This window comes from Salvelinus namaycush, chromosome 29 (genome assembly GCF_016432855.1).
Source record: "Salvelinus namaycush isolate Seneca chromosome 29, SaNama_1.0, whole genome shotgun sequence".
NCBI classification, from domain to species: Eukaryota; Metazoa; Chordata; class Actinopteri; order Salmoniformes; family Salmonidae; genus Salvelinus; species Salvelinus namaycush.
In genome coordinates this window covers 11193970-11209780 of record NC_052335.1, presented here as the reverse complement: position 1 = coordinate 11209780, position 15811 = coordinate 11193970, and the positions used below count along the sequence as shown (strand labels likewise).

The 15811-nt window shown below is 42.1% G+C and overlaps 2 protein-coding genes across 2 annotated transcripts in view; one reads left to right on the top strand and one right to left on the bottom strand.

The window, feature by feature from the left end:
* Positions 1–75: 75 nt before the first annotated feature.
* On the bottom strand, positions 76–8215 carry LOC120024047 (eukaryotic translation initiation factor 2 subunit 1). The gene is made up of 8 exons (XM_038968147.1): positions 8046–8215; positions 7070–7312; positions 6878–6957; positions 6285–6436; positions 4200–4306; positions 3446–3543; positions 3158–3301; positions 76–683 (listed from the first exon to the last, which is right to left on the bottom strand). The coding sequence occupies exons 2-8, from the start codon at positions 7308–7310 to the stop codon at positions 558–560; spliced, it is 948 nt and encodes a 315-aa protein (XP_038824075.1). The 5' UTR covers positions 7311–7312; positions 8046–8215; the 3' UTR covers positions 76–557.
* Positions 8216–8242: 27 nt separating this feature from the next.
* LOC120024048 (V-type proton ATPase subunit D) overlaps positions 8243–15811 on the top strand; it is an 8525-nt gene continuing 956 nt past the window's right edge. The window contains exons 1-8 of the mRNA XM_038968148.1: positions 8243–8502; positions 9139–9256; positions 9556–9635; positions 9752–9819; positions 9911–9955; positions 15219–15322; positions 15407–15473; positions 15594–15672. Of these exons, the coding sequence (XP_038824076.1) occupies positions 8462–8502; positions 9139–9256; positions 9556–9635; positions 9752–9819; positions 9911–9955; positions 15219–15322; positions 15407–15473; positions 15594–15672 (602 nt within the window). The 5' untranslated portion in view covers positions 8243–8461. The remainder of the gene's footprint in view (positions 8503–9138; positions 9257–9555; positions 9636–9751; positions 9820–9910; positions 9956–15218; positions 15323–15406; positions 15474–15593; positions 15673–15811) is intronic.

The following is a 15811-nucleotide window of genomic DNA, read 5'->3' as shown; positions in this document are numbered from 1 at the left end:
AAAGTTTAAAAACAAGATTTTTTTCTTCACAATCAATCGGAGCACAGCTGCAATTCAAACCCAAAACCACTAAGATCAAACTTGCAGAACTTTATTGATGTCATGAGCTACACACGAGCAAGATCCTGCCAGTAAAAATCCATACTGGAACAGCACAAGTAACCCAAGCCAGTATCAAACAAAACTAGAGCCTATACCTCTTTACACACATCACTTCCTGTGAATTTGCGATGGACACTGGGGCTCTTTTCCAAGAAAGTAAAAGGCCACTGCTTGTAAACAGTTTCCTGCATATATATATATGGGTATAATTGATCCAAATTGGTGTTTGTACTGTAAAATGGTTACTGGTATAGTTTGTCTTACTTGCTTTAAAACATTTCCGTCTATCCATTTCTAGACTTGAGAGAATAGCAATGTATGTTTCCATCTTCTGAGAAGTCCCTAATTATCAATTTAGAGGGTTATTAGCCAGTGAATACATCTGTGGGACTATGGCCAAGTCTGTCCATCCTTTAGTTTTCTTCCAAACATCCCTTCTTTCAGGGCTGACTGGACTAGTCCTCCGCTTTAGCCTCCATCTCTCCGTCCTCGTCGTCTCCATCCACCTCTGCATTCTCCCGCTCTAGCCTCTCAAGCTGACGGGCCAGCTCGGTCTCGTCCGTGTCCGTCACCACCTTTGCCTGAGGGGGGGGGTATAACAAGAACATTACACCGCATTTAGTTATTTAGCAGATGCTCTTGTAATCAATTAATTCACTCAAGGGGAGTGGGATATGCAACAACAAAAATGTAGAATCCAATTCACAAATATAAGCACCCACCTAATTATTGTAGTAAAGGTAAGTAAAACAAAACATTGGTGCTAGGAAGAACAGGCACAACAGTCAAGTTGTTATTTACTGATAGTTTGTAAATTACTTTTTTTATATATCCCCAGAGATTGAAAGTAGTGTTAGGTTTAAGCTCTGTGTATGAGAAGTGTAATTATTTAGTGGATTGCAGGGGACTGAAGGAATGCACTCCAAATAAATAAAGGCCTCCTGGCTGATAAGATATGCATGGAGAAATCCTGGGCGATGAAAATCGAAAAGTACTGAAGTACATCTTTGTGGAAGGGAGCGGATGAGAGCTACGGGTGTAAATGGACACTGCACTGTATTGAATGGACGTATTCAGGTGGTACATATTCGCCGAGTCAACATTTGAAACATCAGAGTTTGGGCTCTTTTGTATGATGGACATGACACATGCACTTCATGGGAAGTAGCATCAAAGGCCACGAAGAGAGAAACCACCTTTCGCATAAGTACTTTGGTATTCCCTCATACTACTGGCAAACTGACCTCCCATCTCTGCATCGTTTTCTCACCCAACCATCTACTGTATCTACAGTGCCTTCAGAAAGTGTTCACACCCCTTGACTTTTTCCACATTTTTTTGTGTTACAGCCTGAATTTGAAATTGAGACTTTGTGTCACTGGCCTATAACAAAACACCCCATAATGTCAAAGTAAAATTATGTTTTTGGACATGTTTACAAAACGGGCCTCCCGAATGGCGCAGCGGCCTAAGGCACTGCATTACAGTGCTAAAGACGTCACTGCAGACCCGGGTTCGATCCCAGTCTGTGTCGCAGCCGGGAGACCCATGAGACCCATGAGGCAGCACACAATTGGCCCAGCATCATCCGGGTTAGGGGAGAGTTTGGCCGGCTGGGATGTCCTTGTCCCATCGCGCTCTAGCGACTTCTTGTGGCGGGGCAGGCGCATGCACGCTGACTTCGCTCACCAGCTGTAAGGCGTTTCCTCCAAAACATTGGTGCGGCTGGCTTCCGGGTTAAGCGAGCAGTGTGTCAAAAAGCAGTGCGGCTTGGCAGGGTCGTGGCTTTTGACCTTCACCTCTCCCGAGTTTGTACGGGAGTTGCAGCAATGGGACAATTGTATATCACGAAATTGGGGAGAAAAAGGTGTAAAAAGTACAAAAAAACATGTTTACAAATTATTTAAAAATTAAAAGCTGAAATGTATTGAGTCCATAAGTATTCATCCCCTTTGTTATGGCAAGCCTCAATAAGTTAAGGAGTAAAAACTTGCTGAACAAGTCACATAATAAGTTGCATGGACTCACTATGTGCAATAATAGTGTTTAACATTATTTTTGAATGTGTACCCCACACATACAATTATCTGTAAGGTTCCTCAGTCAAGCAGTGAATTTCAAACACAGATTCAACCATTAAGACCAGGAAAGTTTTTAAACACCACAAAGGGCACCTATTGGTAAATGGGTAAACATAAAAAGCAGACATTGAATATCCCTTTGAGCATGGTGAAGTTATTAATTACACTTTTTCACTATAAAAGATACAGGCATCCTTCCTCAGTTGCTGTAGAGGAAGGAAACCACTCAGGGATTTCTCCATGAGGCCAATGTTGACTTTAAAACAGTTAGAGTTTAATGGCTGTGATAGGAGAAAACTGAGGTTGGATCAATAACATTGTAGTTACTCCACAATACTAACCTAAATGACAGAGTGAAAACAAGGAAGCCTGTACAGAATACAAATTATTCCATTACATGCATACTGTTTGCAATAAGGCACGAAAGTAAAACTGCATAAAATGTGGCAAAGAAATAAACTTTATGTCTTGAATACAAAGCGTGTTGTTTGGGGCAAATCCAACAAAACAGCACTGAGTACCACTCTGCATATTTTCAAGCATGGTGGTGGCTGCATCATGTTATGGGTATGCTTGTCATCAGCAAGGACTAGGGAGTTTTTTGTTGTTGATAAAAAATAAATGGAATAGAGCTAAGTACAGGAAATATCCTAGAGGAAAACCTGGCTCAGTCTGCTTTCTAACAGGGTCCGGGAGACAAATTCACCTTTCAGCAGGACAATAACCTGCCAAAGGTGATTCTAACATGTATTGACTCAGGGGTGTGAATACTTATGTAAATGAGATATTTCTGTATTTTGTTTTCAATAAATGTGCAAACATTTCTAAAAACATTTTCACTTCATCATTATGGGGTACTGTGTATAGATGGACCTGTTTAAATCATTTTGAATTCAGGCTGTAACACAACAAAATGTGGAATAAGTCAAGGGGTATGAATACTTTCTGAAGTCACTGCATATCCTCAGTCTCACCTCCATCTGGATGTTGAAGACGCCCCTCTTCTCCTCGATCCTCTCCTTGATGGCTGCCATGGCCTGGTTGAGAACCGACAGGCCCTCGGTGCGCTCCAGAGTGGTTGTGGTCATGACATAGCGTGGCGGTGCAATCAGATTAATCTAGGGAGAGAATGCACTCGAGTGGTCATACAACGCCTTCGAGAAAGTTGAGGTCAACCACAGAACGACAAAAGGAAATAGATATAGAAATATAATTAAATAGATTAGAAGTATTGAGTATGAGAGTTCCTTGATGCAACCTACCTTGATGGGCATGGCCTCTGTCGAGCAGCTAAGCCCCGCCCTCAGTGCGTCTTTCACAGCGTCAATGCCCTCATACCCGTAGCATGCCACCTCGATGTCTGCAAGGACGATAGTAAAAATGTATTGTTTAAAGAAAATAAAGTGTCAAGTCGCCATGTTTCTAATTTGAAAACTTCAGAGGAGTTCAATAGTGTCATCAACATGCCACTCTGGAGAACGAATCAATGAACATTATGTAGCATATGTCTCCAATTTCCATAGTTGTGTAGGCACATATATATATATATTTTAACTCCACACATTTGTTTAACTACACACATCAAATATGGAAATACGGACCCAACAAGACTTCATCAGTTAGCCAATAACTTTCCTGCAATTGAAATCCTTGGGTGGGCCGCCTAATCGTTTTTTCAGCTCGCCTAAGTCCAAACAGTGTGGGAAAAATGTTTCTAAATAAATTAGCATCCTAAAATAATGAATTTAGCAGTATAGATTTTCGTATTATGTTCGAGCAAAACAACACAGCATTAGCCATGGCAAAATGCATAGAATTGCAGTAAATCTGCAACCTTTTCTCTCAGCCGCACAACAAAATGTCTAGAAATGCAGGAAAGTAGCATCAAAACTACCCCCCCATATCTTTGCAATGTAATCTACCTGCCATTTATGGATACCCCCCCCAATTGATCTTCTCTAACATGTCTAGTACATATTCATTGCACTGTTAATGTTGAGTGTGCTGTGATCTGACCTGCTCTGATTTTGACAGCCTGTGGAGTGAGACGCCTGTTGATGTTGTCAATGAGCACGGCTCTCTCCTCCTCAGTCAGGTCTAGCCCATCCAGCATGGCAGGGTCACTGGGAAAAATAAAACATTTTTGGAGCATGGATATCTGACTAAATGATATGAGGAGATCGGGAGCAAACACTACACTACAACCCAATTCACACCCGCCTACAATATCTGCGTCCATCTCTTATTAAGAATGACAGATGGTATTTTATTAGGATCCCCATTAGCTGTCGCAGAAGCAGCAGTGACTCTTCCTGGGATCCACACAAGACATGACATAATACAGACCATTAATAGACAAGGACAGCACAAGGGCAGACCTCCATAAAAGGTCTTAGTCTCATTGTAAACCTTATTCACACTACAGGGTAGTTCAGCCACACCGTGCTGGCTCGGATACATTATTTTCACATTGTCCTTTCCAGCATGGTTCCAGCAACTATGGAGAATACGTAACCAAGCCAGCCTAACACAGCTTGGCTCAATCATGTGTACAGTACCAGTCCAAAGTTTGAACACACCTACTCATTCCATGGTTTTTCAGTTTTTTAAAACTATTTTCTCAATTGTACAATATTAGTGAAGACATTAAAACTATGAAGTAACAGATATGAAATCATGTAGTAACCAAAAAAAGTGTTAAACAAATCAAAATATATTTTATATTTCCCAAAGTAGCCACCCTTTGCACACTCTTGGCATTATCTCAACCAGCTTCATGAGGTAATCACCTGGAATGCATTTCAATTAACAGATGTGCCTTGTTAAAAGTTAATTTGTGGACTTTCTTTCCTTCTTAATGCGTTTGAGCCAATCAGTTGTGTTGTGACAAGGTAGGGTTGGTAAACAGAAGCTAGCCCTATTTGGTAAAAGACCAAGTCCATATTATGGCAAGAACAGCTCAAATAAGCAAAGAGAAACAACAGTCCATCATTATTTTAAGACATGAAGGTCAGTCAATACGGAAAATGTAAAGTCCTTTGAGTGCAGTCGCAAAAACCATCAAGTGCAATGATGAAACTGGCTCTCATGAGGACCGCCACAGGAAAGGAAGAACCAGAGTTACCTCTGCTGCAGACGATAAGTTCACTAGAGTTACCAGCCTCAGAAATCAGCAATTAACTGCACCTCAGATTGCAGCCCAAATAAATGCTTCACAGAGTTCAAGTAACAGACATCGCAACATCAACTGTTCAGAGAAGACTGCGTGAATCAGGCCTTCATGGTTTTGTTGCAAGGAGACCACTACTAAAAGGACACCAATAAGAAGAAGAGACTTGCTTGGGCCAATAAACACAAGCAATGGACATTAGACCGGTAGAGATCTGTTCTTTGGTCTGATGAGTCCAAATTTGCGATTTTTGGTTCCAACCGCCGTGTCTTTGTGAGACGCAGAGTAGGTGAACGGATCATCTCTGCATGTGTGATTCCCACTGTGAAGCATGGAGGAGGTGGTGTGATGGTGCTTTGCTGTTGACACTGTGATTTATTTAGAATTCAGGGCACACTTAACCAGCATGGCTACCACAGCATTCTGCAGCGAAACGCCATCCCATCTGGTTTGCGCTTAGTGAGAATATGTAAGGGCTATTTGACCAATAAGGATAGTGATGGAGTGCTGCATCAGATGACCTGGACTCCACAATCACCCGACCTCAACCCAATTGAGATGAGTTGGACTGCAGAGTGAAGGAAAAGCAGCCAACAAGTGCTCAGCATATGTGGGAACTCCTTCAAGACTGTTGGAAAAGCATTCCAGGTCACTACCTCACGAAGCTGGTTGAGAGAATGCCAAAAGTGTGCAAAGCTGTCATCAAGGAAAAGGGCAGCTACTTTGAAGAACCTGAAATATAAAGTATATTTTGATTTGTTTAACACTTTTTTCGTTACTTCATGATTCCATGTGTTATTCCATAGTTGATGTCTTCACTATTATTCTACAATGTAGAAAATATCAAAAATAAAGAAAAACCCTTGAATGAGTAGGTGTGTCCAAACCTTTTGACTGGTACTGTATTTAGGAAGAAGAGTCACGATACTCACGATACAGCCTGTTTGAAGACGTCGTAGGCGCCGTATCCCGGACGCTTGTACTTCTCATCAAACACCCAGGCGGTGCGCGTGAACAGGCTCTCCAGCTGCTCGTCCTTAGTGTACTCCAGCACCTCAGCCACGTGTCGAAGGATACTGTACACCTGCCACGGACGCCACACCATAAAAACATTTACACCTCGATATCACCTCTGGTCAAGAGGGAACTCACAAATGTCAGCCTGGTCCAAGATCTGAGCCCGTATTCATAATGTGTCTCAGAGTATGAGTGCTGATCTAGGATCAGGTGCCCCCTGTTTGTAATCATATTCATTATGACTTAAAAGGCTACACTGATCCTAGATCAGCACTCATACTCAGATGCTCTATGAATACGGCCCTGTTTGTGCTTTCTTACGGACTCCTATGGTCATTGTCATCCCAACGACGACAGTAGTAGGCTGTACAGCACAAACAGATCTGGGACCAGGCTGCACAAACGTCTGAGAGTTTATGACATCGGTGGAACGGAATGATAAATAGAATTTTGTATATTACAGCATCCTCCGGCACGTGGCTGAGTGTTGATGGTGAACCTGACTTACGGTTTTAGATTTGGTGAATTTGTCTTCACATTTGATAGCATCCTCAGGCGAAACTCTTCTCTTTGATAAATCAATGTACCCTGCAAAGAGTTGACAATGTTTTTTTAAATTTATTTTTTTACCTATAACACAATGTGTACACACACATACGGTCTACATTTCTTGACCGGACACACTCAAACCCCGCCTCACCCTTCTCTTTGTCCACTCGGATGACCACCACACACTCATTGCGTCCGATCCTAATGAGCTTGTTGATGGAGCGGATACGTCGGCGCGACAACTCGCTCAGCAGGATCATGCCCTCAATGTTGTTGTACTCCAGCAGGCTGACATAGGCGCCCATCTCGGCAATGGAGCGCACGTTCACCATCACCACATCCTCCACCTCAGGGAACCGGTGCTGGTAGAACCTACAGCTAAGGTTCGGCATCACTGGGGAGGTTAGGGAGACAATAGGACAGAGGCCAATATAATGAAAACCGAGAGATATGCTATTCCATATACTTTCAAAGGGTTTTAAACAGGCTTTGATTAAACTCTAGAGAGCAACTGAATGAGAGGTCATTAGCTTGAAAAGAGGGAAATGGGATGTAGATTTGGTTGGACAGTCACATCAGGAAAATATGGACTACATTCTCATGATATACAGTGGCAGTTCTCTTTTGTCAATCATTCTTGGTAACAGTACTGGAACAATTGAAAATAGCTTCTTTTTTGGGGGGGGACAAGGAGGAGTGATCTGGTGCCGCTAGATTGCAATATCAGAACAAAATGCCAGTCATCTCTCATAGTCATGTAGCTATCCTTGTACTCACTCAACGTCATCATCTTACTTACCGTTAACTAACTTAGCTACTGTAACGTTAGCGGGCTAGAGCTGAAGATGTTACTAACACAGTGCCATATACACCTGCAAGACTAAACAACTGTCAACATGGATCTATGTCTTCAGTCTGATGTAGAGACGTCAACGCATCCACATTTATTCACACACAAAACTGATAATTTAGCTAGCTAGCCACCCAGCTAACCCATTAGCTCATACATGCGGCACATGCAACTATAGCACCAGTAGCTAGCTAGTTAGCTACCTAGCTACGTTACTTAGCCAGTTATTCACAACTCCGGCAAACAGCTGTTGTGTTCGCAGTGATTCGAGCCTTACCTGTATCGTATGGTTACAGAACAATACTGTTGAATGTCCTGTATTTGAAATGTTTTTAACGTTATAATATTTATTCAAATACGTAGCTATCGAATTAGGCCCGAATGCTACAACTTCAAATTCATCCGTGGTGTGCGAATTTTTCGACTCGGAAGAGAAAGCGCCCGGGTTGACACGCGCAAGCGCAATAGCGGTTAACAACACAGTCACATGACTGCTACCCAGCTGATGGCTTTTTGCAATAGAATATCATGAATAACACGACATCGGTTACAAACCTGTTATTCTCCAAGTAATAACAACTGTGCAATACCTATTCTTTAATATTTTAGGTATTTACGTGCTGTCTCGTTATTTAATCGCCGTCCAGACGTAATTGAAGTACAGAAGACCGTTTGCATCCAAAGAAGGACAAGATGTCAGGAAAAGAGAGAATCGACGTCTTCCCCTCTAGAATGTAAGTAGCAAGTCTAGGCAGCTTGTTATTTTAGCTAGCATAGTTTGACATTTCTAGCAAGCTAGTTCACTCAATCTAGGGTAGCAAGTTTATGCCCCCCAATTAATACATCACCTTTTAGTTGTGTTAGGTTGGGCCAAATTGAAATGAAGGAAATTACAGATCAGTAAGCTTAGCCAGCTGTCAGCTAGTTAGCCAAGCGCAGTCAATTGTGAGCCCTTTAAAATAAATTATGAAAAAACTCAACCTTTGCATTTTTGCAACAATTTGCAATGGCATTAGTTATTATTTCGAGTCAATAGTTGTATTTCTTTGCCATTTCATGATGAACATCTAAAAGAGGAAATGGACTGTCACTGTCATGTGATGACTGTCCATAATTTCCAAACAACCACTGGGAGATTTTGATGTGCCCTAACTTTACTCACACAGTCTATGGCACAGATTATGCCATGTCTAACTACTTACTATGTTAATTTGTCTGGAACATCATAATGATGGGTCAATAACAGGCACTTTTGATATTGTGGTGACCTGCATAAAAGCACCAATATCTTTCAACATGATTCAAATCTGAATGGCCATGCATGTTTATGATGGAAGTCCTCTCTGACACCTGATGACTTGTCTGTGAAGGGCCCAGACCATCATGAAGGCCCGTCTGAAGGGGGCCCAGACGGGTAGAAACCTACTGAAGAAGAAGGCTGATGCCCTCTCCATGCGCTTCCGTCAGATCCTCCGCAAGATCATCGAGGTAATTCAAGGAGGTTTACAGAGAAACAAGAATGACTAGAACGGAAAAAGCCCCTCAGACCATGGACATTTGACAGTGCGCCCATGAGGAAACTCAATATGTTTGCCGGCCCACCCATCACCGACCATCGATTTTTGAATGGGAATATCTGTTCTGTTTCTATGATTAAAACATTGTCTAATTCTCTGTTTCTTATCTGATTTAATATAAGTCAGTTGTATTATTTCTTTGTATAAAATCCTGTCATCAGGGCATGTTACGTTAGCTCCTGTCCTTTTGTTGCCTCTCCCGATTTCTAGACAAAGACATTGATGGGTGAAGTGATGAGGGAGGCGGCCTTCTCTTTGGCTGAGGCGAAATTCGCCGCTGGCGACTTCAGGTGAGAGGATGGGCCTCATCATGAGCCATTTGAGGCCTTTATTTAGGTGTTTGTCTGATGTCAATATTTTGCTAATGTTTTGTCAATATTCTCATAACACTATCATGTTCCCACAGCACCACTGTCATCCAGAATGTGAACAAGGCCCAGGTGAAGGTTCGGGCTAAGAAGGATAACGTGGCAGGTCAACACCTTTGGACTTCTCTGTATCTTTTTAGAACAACAGCATGTCTCTCCTAAATGTCTCACCTGTGTGATTCTCCTTTTCCTCACAGGTGTCACTCTACCTGTGTTTGAGCACTACCACGAAGGAGGGGACAGTAAGTAGTGTTCTTATCTGGTCATGCAGGGTTGAGGTCAATTCCAATTTAGTTTGAAATTCCAAATCAATTCTTGAATTCACTCATGAAGTGGAGAATTTACGTTGAATTCAATTAGAATTTCAACAATCTTGAAGTTATGGAATTGGATTTAGGCTGTTTGGACGGTTTGAATTGGAATTGAATTGGAATTATAAAAACAGCTAATAATTCAAATGAAATATTTCTACTTTGTCCAGTAAATGAAATGACTGCAGGATTTGTTTGAAGTCAATAACTTGTATTTCTATATTTCCAGTATAGCTAGACTGTCTGAACAGTGACATGATCAGCCTTAAAGCCTGAGGGGTGTTGAATTCAAATGGGAATTTATGGAATTGTTGAGGATAAAATATCCAATAATTCAATTCCCAACATTGTAATTGAGAGGAATTTAATTATCTCTGAATCAGTGTTTGGCAGTAGTTAACTACATGTAGTTCAACTAGTAATTTAACTACATATTGCAGTAGCTCTGTTAAGTTAGATGGGGAGCAGCGGTGAACAGCAATCTTCAAGAATTTCCACAGATTTTCAATGCGATTCAAGTCTGGGCTTTGGCTGGGCCACTCAAGGACTTTCACAGTCTTGTTCTGAAGCCATTCTAGCGTTGCTTTGGCTGTATGCTTGGGGTCGTTTGTACTCTGAAGCAGGTTCTCATCAAGGACTTGCCTGAATTTGACTCCATTCATTGTTCCCTCTATCCTTACCAGTCTCCCAGTCCCTGCTGCTGAAAAACATCCCCATGGCATGACGCTGCCTCCCATGCTTCACTTTAGTGATGGTGTTAGATGTGGTGTTAGACGGATGATGAGCTGTGCCTGGTTTTCTCCAGAAATAGTGCTTTGCATTCAAGCCAAATAATTCAGTTTTTGTCTCATCAGACCACAGAATATTTTTGCAAACTTCAAGCATGCTGTCATGTGCCTTTTTCTCAGGCGTAGCTTCCATCTGGCCACTCCCATAAAGCCCAGATTGGTGAAGTACTGTAGACACTGTTTGCCTTCTGACAGGTTCTCCCATCTCAGCCAAGGAACTCTGTAGTTCTGTCAGAGTGGTCATTGGGTTCTTGGTCACCTCCCTGATCAAGGTCCTTCTAGCCCGGTTACTCAGTTTGGTCAGATGGCCAGCTCTAGGCAGAGTCTGGGTTGTTCCGTATTTTTTCAATTTCCCAATGATGGAGACCACTGTGCTCTTGGAAACCTTCAACACTCTAGAAATTGTTTTATACCCTTCCCCAGATACTGTATGTCTCATCACAATTCTATCTCGGAGATCTACAGGCAGTTCCTTGGACTTGATTGTATATTTCTGCTCTGACATGCACTGTCAACTGTGAGACCTTACAGTGCATTCGGAAAGTATACAAACCCCTTGACTTTTTCCACATTTTGTTATGTTACAGCCTTATTCTTAAATGTATTACATATTTTCCCCCCATCAATCTACACACAATACTCCATAATGACAAAGCAAAACAGCTTTTTAGGATTTTTGCAAACATAAAAAAAACGTTATTTAAATAACTATTCAGACCTTTTGCTATGAGACTCGAGATTGAGCTCCGGTGCGTCCTGTTTCCATTGATCATCCTTGAAATGTTTCTGCAACTTGATTGGAGTCAACCTGTTGTAAATTCAATTGATTGTACATGATTTGGAAAGGCACACACCTGTCAATATAAGGTCCCACAGTTGACAGTGCATGTCAGAACAAAAACCAAGCCATGAGGTCGAAGGAATTGCCCGTAGAACTCAGAAACAGGATTGTGTCGAGGCACAGATCTGGGGAAGGGTACCTGCAGCATTGAAAGTCCCCAAGAACACAGTGGCCTCCCATCATTCTTAAATGGAAGAAGTTTGGAACCACCAAGACTCTTCCTAGAGCTGGCCGTCCGGCCAAACTGAACAATCGGGTGAGAAGGGCCTTGGTCAGGGAGGTGACCAATAACCCGATGGTCACTCTGACAGAGCTCTAGAGTTCCTCTTCCAGAAGGGCAACCATCTCTGCAGCATTCCACCAATCAGGCCTTTATGGTAGCGTGGCCAGATGGAAACCAGTTTAGTTAAAGACACACTACAGCCTGCTTGGAGTTTGCCAAAAGGCACCTAAAGACTCTCAGACCATGAGAAACAGGATTCTCTGGCATGATGTAACCAAGATTGAACTCTTTGGCCTGAATGCCAAGTGTCACGTCTGGAGGAAAGCTGACACCATCCCTACGGTGAAGCATGGTGGTGGCAGCATTATGCTGTGGGGATGTTTTCAGCGGCAAGGACTGGGAGACTGCTCCGATCATCTTTTCCTTGATCCTGACTAAAGTACAGAGAGATCCTTGAAGAATACCTGCTCAGGACCTCAGACTGGGGCGAAGGTTCCCCTTCCAACAGGACAACAACCCTAAGCACACAGCCAAGACAACGCAGGAATGGCTTCGGGACAATGTCCTTGAGTGGTCCAGCCAGAGCCTGGACTTGAACCAAATCTAATTTCTCTGGAGAGACCTGAAAATAGTGGTGCAGCGACGCTCCCCATCCAACCTGACAGAGCTTGAAAGGATCTACAGAGAAGAATGGGAGAAACTCCCCAAATAAAGGTGTGCTAAGCTTGTAGCGTCATACCCAAGAAAACTCGAGGCTGTATTCGCTGCCAAAGCTGCTTCAACAAAGTACTGAGTAAAGGGTCTGAATAATTACAGTTGAAGATGGAAATTTACATACACCTTAGCCAAATACATTTAAACTCAGTTTTTCACAATTCCTGACATTTAATCCTAGTAAAAATTCCCTGTCTTAGGTCAGTTAGGATCACCACTTTATTTTAAGAATGTGAAATATCAGAATAATAGTAGAGAATTATTTCAGTTTTATTTCTTTCATCACATTCCCAGTGGGTCAGAAGTCGACATACACTCAATTAGTATTTGGTAGCATTGCCTTTAAATTGTTTCACTTGGGTCAAACGTTTCGGGTAGCCTTCCACAAGCTTCCCACAATAAGTTGGGGGAATTTTGGCCCATTCCTCCTGACAGAGCTGGTGTAACTGAGTCAGGTTTGTAGGCCTCCTTGCTTGCACACGCTTTTTCAGTTCTGCCCACAAATGTTCTATGGGATTGAGGTCAGGGCTTTGTGATGGCCACTCAATACCTTGACTTTGTTGTCCTTAAGCCATTTTGCCACAACTTTGGAAGTATGCTTGGGGTCATTGTCCATTTGGAAGACCCATTTGCGACCAAGCTTTAACTTCCTGACTGATGTCTTGAGATGTTGCTTCAATATATCCACATAATTTTCCATCCTCATGATGCCATCTATTTTGCGAAGTGCACCAGTCCCTCCTGCAGCAAAGCACCCCCACAACATGATGCTGCCACCCCTGTGCTTCACGGTGGGGATGGTGTTCTTCGGCTTGCAAGCCTCCCCCTTTTTCCTCCAAACATAACGATGATCATTATGGCCAAACAGTTCTATTTTTGTTTCATCAGACCAGAGGACATTTCTCCAAAAAGTATGATCTTTGTCCCCATGTGCAGTTGCAAACCGTATTCTGTCTTTTTTTATGGCGGTTTTGGAGCAGTGGCTTCTTCCTTGCTGAGCGGCCTTTCAGGTTATGTCGATATAGGACTCGTTTCATTGTGGATATAGATACTTTTGTACCTGTTTCCTCCAGCATCTTCACAAGGTCCTTTGCTGTTGTTCTGGGATTGATTTGCACGTTTCGCACCAAAGTACATTAATCTCTATGAGAAAGATCGCGTCTCCTTCCTGAGCGGTGTGACTGCTGCGTGGTCCCATAGTTTTTATTCTTGCGTGCTATTGTTTGTACAGATGAACGTGGTACCTTCAGGCCTTTGAAAATTGCTACCAAGGATGAACCAGACTTGTGGAGGTCTAAAACATTTTTTTCTGAGGTCCTGGCTGATTTCTTTTGATTTTCCCATGATGTCAAGCAAAGAAGCACTGAGTTTGAAGGTAGGCCTTGAAATACATCCACAGGTACACCTCCAATTGACTCAAATTATGTCAATTAGCCTATCAGAAGCTTCTAAAGCCGTGGTGGAATTTTCCAAACTGTTTAAAGGCACAGTCAACTTAGTGTATGTAAACTTCTGACCCACTGGAATTGTGATACAGTGAAATAATCTGTCTGTAAACAATTGTTGGAAAAATTACTTGTGTCATGCACAAAGTAGATGTCCTAACTGACTTGCCAAAACTATAGTTTGTTAACAAGAAATTTGTGGAGTGGTTGAAAAACGAATTTTAATGACTCCAACCTAAGTGTATGTAAACTTCCGACTTCAACTGTATGTAAATGTGATAATTAAGATTTGAATTCTTTATCAATTTGCAAACATCTCAAAAAATATATTGTTTTTGCATTGTCATTCTGCTTTATTGTGTATAGATTGAGAGAAGAAAAAAAACTATTTTAGAGTAAGGCTGTAACATAACAAAATGTGGAAAAAGTCAAGGGGTCTGAATACTTTCCGAATGCACTGTATATAGACAGGTGTGTTGTCTTTCTAAATCATATCCAAAAACAATTGAATTGGCCACAAGTTGAAGTGACTGATCAAAGGAAATACATTGCATCTAAACTCAGTTTGTAGCGTCATAGCAGGGGTGTGTAAATGAGATATTTCTGTATTTCATGTTCAATACATTTGCAAAAATGTCTAGAAACACTTATTTTATGTAGATGGGTGAGATTTTGTTTTTATACATTCTGTTAACATATTACCCCAAAGTAGCCTATGACATTTCAGATTTATATATGATAGTCTTTCACTAAGTGGTGTGTATGTGGTGAAGTACTTTTTCAAAGTAACTTTAGTTAAGTAAACACTTTTTCTGTGGTCTAGTTTAACTTCTTCCAGTGTGAAGTAATTTGTAGCTTGGCAAACTATATTTTCAGATTAGCTTCCCCAACACTGTTCTGAATTCAAAGACCTAGAAATTGATTAGAATTAAATGGAATTTACAGGGAGAGGGAATCTAATTTAGTTTGTGGAATTAACCCCAACCCTGTGGTCCTGTATGGCTTTGGGTAAAAGCGTCTGCAAATGGCATTTATTATTACCTCAAATATTGGCATGGCTGCATTTATGGCCAAATTTAGTTTAACAACTTATAGAAAGCTATGCCCTGCTATTGAACTTGTAGTGTGTTTCTGTGTCACTGCTCACTGTATTCTTTGCTTCCCTCTATCCTCTCCTTGTTAGGTTATGAGCTGACTGGTCTGGCCAGGGGAGGAGAGCAGCTCTCCAGGCTGAAGAGGAACTATGCCAAAGCAGTGGAGCTGCTAGTGGAGTTGGCCTCCTTACAGGTAAGTCTTGCGAGACTGGTAAACCATGCAGGACATGTGTGACTGAACAACAAAGTCTCATGGTCTCACTGTTTTGATCTACAGACTTCCTTTGTCACACTGGATCAGGCCATCAAGATCACCAACCGTCGTGTGAACGCCATTGAGCATGGTGAGTCTGCACCGCTTTGGCACAGTAACTAAACCTGCACTACATATCGATAATGGCAGTCAAAAGAGATGGTTGGAAGACAGCGTGGAGAGGATAAAATGTGGTTTGACCTGTCCGCAGTGATCATCCCCCGCATTGAGCGGACCCTCAGCTACATCATCACTGAGCTGGATGAGAGGGAACGAGAAGAGTTCTACAGGTAAGTTACGTCATCCCTCAGACTCCTCATCCTCAACGCCAAGTCTACACCCCCAGCTGACTGGAGGATCACTGTCCGCGTGTCTCGTAGCGATATCGAGTGTTCTAATTCAAATTCTATGGTGAGTCCCACCTCCTCA